The sequence below is a fragment of the Meleagris gallopavo genome, chromosome 20 (genome assembly GCF_000146605.3).
Source record: "Meleagris gallopavo isolate NT-WF06-2002-E0010 breed Aviagen turkey brand Nicholas breeding stock chromosome 20, Turkey_5.1, whole genome shotgun sequence".
Classification (NCBI taxonomy): Eukaryota; Metazoa; Chordata; class Aves; order Galliformes; family Phasianidae; genus Meleagris; species Meleagris gallopavo.
In genome coordinates this window covers 2,751,135-2,757,999 of record NC_015030.2, presented here as the reverse complement: position 1 = coordinate 2,757,999, position 6,865 = coordinate 2,751,135, and the positions used below count along the sequence as shown (strand labels likewise).

At 47.6% G+C, this 6,865-nt stretch overlaps 1 protein-coding gene across 1 annotated transcript in view; it reads left to right on the top strand.

Annotated features, from left to right (window-relative positions):
* The window catches only part of LOC104913764, a 13,287-nt gene that overhangs the window by 802 nt on the left and 5,620 nt on the right, over positions 1-6,865 (top strand). Inside the window, exons 2-3 of the mRNA XM_031556297.1 lie at positions 3,103-3,387; positions 3,870-4,010. Coding sequence (XP_031412157.1) covers positions 3,103-3,387; positions 3,870-4,010 — 426 coding nt within the window. The remainder of the gene's footprint in view (positions 1-3,102; positions 3,388-3,869; positions 4,011-6,865) is intronic.

The window sequence follows — 6,865 nt, the reverse complement described above, 5'->3', positions numbered from 1 at the left end:
CAGCCTGGTCTAGTATTAAATGTGGAGGTTGGTGGCCCTGCATGCGGCAGGAGATTGAAGTTTGAAGATCCTTGAGGTCCCTTCCAACCCAAGCCATTCTGTGATTCTGTGATCTGTCCACCCTCACCATGCCCACACAGGAAAAGGGCTGGAAAAGACTTTGTCTTTCCACCTCACCCTGACAAACTGGCAGCGAAAAGAGAGTAAGAATTTGTGTCATCCAGACCTGGCCAGTGATGGGATTAAAGAAGAAGGATGGGTGGATGGATGAACAGATAGTAATCACAGAAGCATAATTAATAATAATGACAGAAGGACGTCCTGCTTCTATTAATAGTACATGCACAGCTTTAATCAGCTCTGTCCCCCATCCGACGGGAGATATCAACTGAATCAATTGCTAGTTTCTATCAGAAAGCTGTTCCGATCAGATTGATGGCCCCTTGATACTTTATTTCAGGAGAAATTCTTATTCAGTTATTTATGTCTGTATCGTAATCTACTTGAGGGACCCAGGACAAATTCCGTCTTGCAGCCATTCCCCTGCTCTGAGCACACAGCAGCAGACTCAGCTGGGGCCATCATGACCACTCGTACCACTTCAGAAGTTTTATTTAAGGAGAAGTTCCAAAACCTCATTGGTTTGTTAAGCATATCATAGGTATCAATTGCCCATCGCTGTATGGCTTGTAAAAGACGCAGCAAATGCAATAATAACCTTTTCCTGCATTTCATCTGGAAGCCCCATTTACCTAAACCGAGCTGCTTCCAATGAATATTTCACGATGTGTTTCACCACAAGTGCACTTGCAACTTATGAAGCAAAAACACAAATGTTTTAATTCTGACAAAATGAGCATTTTTCATGCACCAGCCTCTATTCGACACATAGTTCTGTGGCTAAATGGCTTTCTGATTATCATGTCCCAGGATATTACTTCAACTGAAGTGATATGAAATGTCATTAAAAAGTAATGTTCCTCTGCTTTGACAATCATATTAGTAAACATTGGAGGCTCTGCAGGTTATATGTCAGGCGGGCCGACACTAATGGCTTTATTAACATATGCAGTAGCACTTTGTCAAACCTTCTTGTTAATCTAAATTTGCAGGTGACAATAAGAAAGGGAGGGGGAGCAAGGCAATGGTATTTAAATACTGCTTAGGTTTGGCCACAAGGAGCTGGGAAATCCCCAGCAAGATCAGAAGATCAGAGCTCCCCTCCACCCATCCCAGCCCCTGCTCATGTTGGAGCATTGGGGCCATTGGGATCCTCCCAGCAGAATGACATGAGGAGGGGCTTCATGTGTCTCAGTTGCCAGGCATGGTTGTAAGGATGCTCTAGTACAGCAGTCTCCCATCCCTAGAATACCCTGACCTGATAAGGCTGCCTTTGTAGGGACCGCTGACCACAGGGTTCCCACTGCTGTGTTAGAATCACAGAACGGCTTGGGTTGGTAGGGATCTCAAAGACCATCCAGTTTCAACCCCTGCTGTGGGTAGGATTGCCAGCCACTACATTAGGCTTTACATTAGGGCCCATCCAGCCTGACCTTGAGCACCCGCAGGGATGGGGGTTCCTCTTTTGATTCTGCCTTAGGGGAAGGCAACAGCTGAGATGCTCCCGAGAGCAGCTCCATGTTCTCCATGGGCTAAGCAAAGCCAGTGACTCGCTGTGGTTTTATTTTGGGAGCTGGGAAGTGTCAGTACAGTGGGACCTATTCTTGTCCGAATGACTAAGCCTCTGCCAGCCCAGAGCTCTTCATCTTGGCAAACAGATGGTGCGTGGAGTAAAAGAGATGCTGTTCGCTGCGATGAAAGGCCTTTTCTTTCTGGAGCAGCGCCTTAAAGGTACAATGGTTTGTTTTGTGGTGCTGGGCGTTGGGTTGCCTTTCAGGGAGCAGCGCGAGCAGGGATCACAGAGCAGGGGTCACAGAGCAGCAGCAGCCTGGGGTGATGTTCCCAAAGGGGATGGAAGGCCCCCATCCTCTGTTGCTGCAAATTGGCCTGGCTGCAGGCAGCTCGGCTCTGAGGCATGCTAAGGTGCAAACAGCATTTCTTGAACCAGGATCATTTCTTGGGCCCTTCAACCTTTCACAGCCCCATGTACTCAATGAGACTCAGAGCTCATGGTGTGCAGGTACATGGGTCAAGCCACCTATTCCTTACCCATCTGTTGAGCTTTGCCTGGTGGCAGCAGTTGTGGATCTGCCACCTACGCCTGATGCTGCTGCAGCCTGTTACCTTGTTACCTTCAACTTTTGCAGATCTGGTACGGAATGGGTTTTGTGAAGGGTGTTTGGTGCAGCAGATGCTGGAGCTGATAAAGGCTGTGCTTATGCGAGAGCTCAGCCCGGGCTCTGTGATACCCAAAGTCTACGTTTTGCTGGGCACTGCTTGGCTGGCAACTTGGGGCAGGCATTTGTGATATCTGTGCTATGGGCTGGGGGAAGGCAGAGTATTAGGGATAGCATTAGGGGACGTGGGGCTGAGCAGGAGCAGCTCCTGAGCATTTCAGTTCCTGTGGACGTCGGAGACTCAATATGCAGCACTCCTAGAATGGAGAGGGTACCTGGAATTATAGTGCTGTGCTTTCACTCCGCCTGTGCCATTCTGTGGCATCCTGTGGCACCCAGGTGTGACGTGGCTATGGGGTGTGGGTACTGACCTGCCCCTTCCCAGCCCAGAGCTGCCCCATCACTGCTCACGTGGTGCTCTCAGAGCCGCTGCCTGCACACACTGTGGTTATCTGATGCTCTGGGTTTTGTGGTGCAACACAAGGGCAGTGGGAACTAAAGAGCTGCTGAATGAATGTTTAAGGGAGGGAAGGATTTCCTCTCCTCTATGCTTTTTTTTTCCTCTTTCCTTCTTCTAATAGTGAGAATGGGGAAGAAAAAAAAAAGTGAAGTGTGGAAGGGCCTTGAGGGCAACAGGTTGGAAAACAAACACCAGAAGAATGAGAACTAGTTATCAGAAGAAGAGAATTATTTGCTTTAAGATCCAACTTCTTTTATTTCTTTGATCTTTTTAAGAAAATGGAAAAGAGAAAAATCCTTTTCATTGAAAAACTCCTGACAGATTTTTTGTGTTGCTTCTCCCCAGGATGGAGTTTGCAATGTAATAGCCTCTTCTGCTACAAATCCTGAGGCTTCACGACTCATCTATCTGCCAGGCAAAGTGTTTCCTGACCTTTTTAAGAAAGCTGGAGACGGCGAAGCAGCCGGACTGGAGGGTGCCCCATCTGCCTGGAACCAAAACAGCGTCGCTGAGAGTCCTGGAGGGGAGGAAACTTGCAGCTCGGAGCCAGCAGTGCGGGCTGAGAGCTTGCATGACCTCCCCTTCCCCCATAGAGGGAAGATTGGACTGGCTGCTATTGTATTTGAGCATGTAAGTGATGATTTTCTCTTTCAAAATCTCATCAGCTGATAAATGCACATCTCGAAGAAGCTGATGTTTGCGGGGGGATTGGAGGGGGGGGACTGGATGTCCAGGGCTGCTTTCTCTGACAGTGTTGGATATGAGCAGTGTGTACCCCACGTTTTGCACAAAGGATGTTGGAGGTGTGATGGCAGAAGGCATTGCTTCCCTCAGTGTTTTCTGTGGCAAGTTTGAGAATGGAAACCTAAAACATGCAGCTTTGCTGGTGCTGTCCTTGGTCAGATGTCCTAGGTCACAGATGTCCCATTGGAGCATGGCTGTCCCCTGTTAGTGAAAGGTGTCCTTGTTTCAGCTGGAATAGATTGGATTGTTACCTAATAGCTGGGATGGTGCTCTGTTTTGGATTTAGGATGATGCTTCTGGTCCCTTCCAACTTGGGATATTCTATGATTCATAATGTGGGTAACACACCAGTGGTTTTGTTGGTGCAGAGCAGTGCTGCATGGAGCCAAGGACGTCTCAGTTTCTCCTGTTGCTCTGCCAGTGAGGGGACACAAAGAGCCGAGAAGGGACAGCACCGGGACAGCAGATCAAAAGGATATCCCATACCAAAAGGGATCATGCTGAGTCTGGTGAGTGTTGCATTGTGCATTACTTGTTCTGTATATTCTTCTATCATTATCATCTTCCCTTCCTTTTCTGTTCTATTAAACTATCTTTGTCTCAGCCTATGAGTTTTACCTTTTTTCCAGTTCTCTTCCCCATCCCTGAAGGAATGAGCAAACTGCTGTATGGTGCTGAGCAGCCCACCAAGTACAAACCACAGAAGTGGTAGGGGACACACAGACACACACCCGAGCTGACAGGGCATTTGCTTCCACAGTCTCCTTTCCATTGTATCCCATTCACTGTGTGGCTACAGCAGGAAGCACATGGTAAATTTTGAGTTGCCCAGAGAGGTGGTGGTGCCCCATCCCTGCAGACAGCCAAGGTCAGGGGATGGGCTGTGAGCACTGGTGGAGATGTGGGTGTCCCTGCTCAATGCAGAGCAGTGGGACCAGATGACCTTTCAGGTCCCTTCCAACTCCAACAATTCTATGATTCTACAATCCCAAACTTTTTGGGTGAAGCAGAAGGGTTGGCTAACCCGCTCCAGTGCTGGTGCCCTGGAGAAAGGCATGATTAATTTGTTTAAAGCTTCACCAAGGAGATGTGTGCTCTTCCTATGCTGTGAAACCAGAACCAGAGCCTTGGTCTGTAATTCTTTCAAGGAGAAATGACGTATTTGGTCTTGATTAAAGCATTCTTTTAACGTTGATTAAACCATGGTTCAATTATTCATGTGTCTGGCTATTCATAGGCTACATAAGGAATTTATTGGGATGAGATGGGTTGCTGTGCTCGGTATAAAAACTTGCTGCTGTGCTCACTAGTAACTAGCGTGGCAAAAATAAACAAAGATGGCAGTAGAGGGATTTTCTGCATTAACAGTGTAATATAAATGGAGCAGTATTTCAAGCTGAAATAGCATTAAAATCTTGATGATTTTTTCCTTCAACATTGAAAAGCTTGAGGTGTATAAAACGTACCCCACGCTGATGAGGGCCTGTTTGTACCGATCAGAAGGGCTTTTTGTTGCTGTCATGTCCAAGAGGAAATCATTGGGAACGGCTGCACCTGGCCCTGCCCCACTTAGGTCACAGTCTCATGGATGAGAGCCCTGCAGAGGAGCATGGATGAGAGGAATCCAATCCAGATGCCTTGCTGAGATGGAACTCTCCTGAAGGTCAGCTTTCTGGCCAATCTTGCTATTCCCAACGGCGTTTCCCGTCCTGTGCCAGTGCTGTGTTTTCTTGCTTGCATCCCAGTAGGATAAAACTCCACATCCCAGATCTCAAGTGCAGGCCTACAGTGATAACACAGCTCCACGTGTCCCTGGATGAGAGGATCTCAGCTCAGCTCAGCATGATGGGAAGGGTGCCTGAGGGGGCATTTGGTCCTCATTAGCAGAAGCTCGGTAGCTGTTTTGTCATTTTTCTTGTTTGTCATAAAAAATAAATACAGTTTAATAGATGATCTTACAGAGCAGGTTTTGGCAACAAAATAGTCCGTGTCCCATTATAAACTTGATGTGTATAATTTAAAGCGAGATGGAATATAAAACCATTTCCAGCTCAGATGAGGGAGGGAGACACAGATTTAGGCCCTGATTGTGCTGAAATGAAAAACAGCACATTGTCAGATTGTGCATTAAATCATGCATTCCGTTTCATGAAGTCCAAGCTATAAACAGCCCTTTTCGGAATAATTAATCACAGTTTATTTTTTGGAGAGAGGATCTCTTTTGTTTCTTTGCTTATTTTTAGGGCTGCCCTGCGTAGAAGAGCCACCTCTCTTACACAGAGTAATGTGATGGGTTGGTGAGGGCTTGGGGGTGATGGGGATGTCCCGTATCAGGGCTTTCCCTTCTCAGACCCACACACTGTGAGCAGAAGTCCTGATGCCCAATGGCAGGAAATCAGTGCAGTTCTGCTCAAGCTCCAGTGCTGTTGTGTGCCAAGGAGAGATGGGGACCCAGTGCGCTTCCTAGACCCCTGTGGTGCATCCTGGTTTCAGCAGAGCCAGTGTAAATCCAAAACAGCTCTGAAGAAGTCAGTCGAATCGCTCTAGACTTAAATAGGCTGGAGGAGATAGGAAACTATTCACAGCTTGTGTGTAGCTGTTGACATCACATATAACAAGCTCGCTGAACGCAGCAGCAGTGTGGTGTAGGCAGGGTGCTCATCTCTGCTGTTGTTGTTTCCCATTATCACAGCTTTGTTACAGTTGTTTTAGGACTGCAGATCATTCAGGTTAGAGCGGTCATCTGTGTGCCATCCGTGATGGGATGCCACTGGGTGAAGCTTTGCCTCTTCTCGGGTTTATTATAAAGCTGCGACATTGCAAAAATCCCAGAGGGGTTAAAAATAGTGGTGGATAAAGCTGCCAACTCCTGCACCCTGGAGGATATCAAGCCAGCATTCCTCTGCCTTTGCAGCCTTTGCTTGTGCCGCGTTCTGTACCAGTGCCTGACCACTCTACAATCTAAAGTTTGAGTGGGTTTCTCCATCCACTCAAACCTCGTGATAAAGAACCCACCAGGTCCTATAGGAAACCTCCCCTTCTGCTACAGCAAGAGGTTGTACACCAATGTGCGTGTCCCAGGAGGTAAACCAGCCTTTCTCTGAGCTGGAAGTGGTGTGTTTTACTGGAAAACCCAACCAGTTTGCTTTGGCTCTGCTGCCGCACGTCCTCGGGGCAGCTGTTCCCAGGTTGGGTGCTCTGTGCTGGAGGTGTCGTGGCAGTGTTGGAACTGCAGTGGATGAGACTCGTGCCAAAATAATTCACTTTGGGTTGCTTTAACTTTTTTTTTTTTTTTTTCCCCCTTGATGAAAAAATCAAAATTTCCTCTGCAAGATGAGACATGATTCCAGTGGGGTGGGAGAGG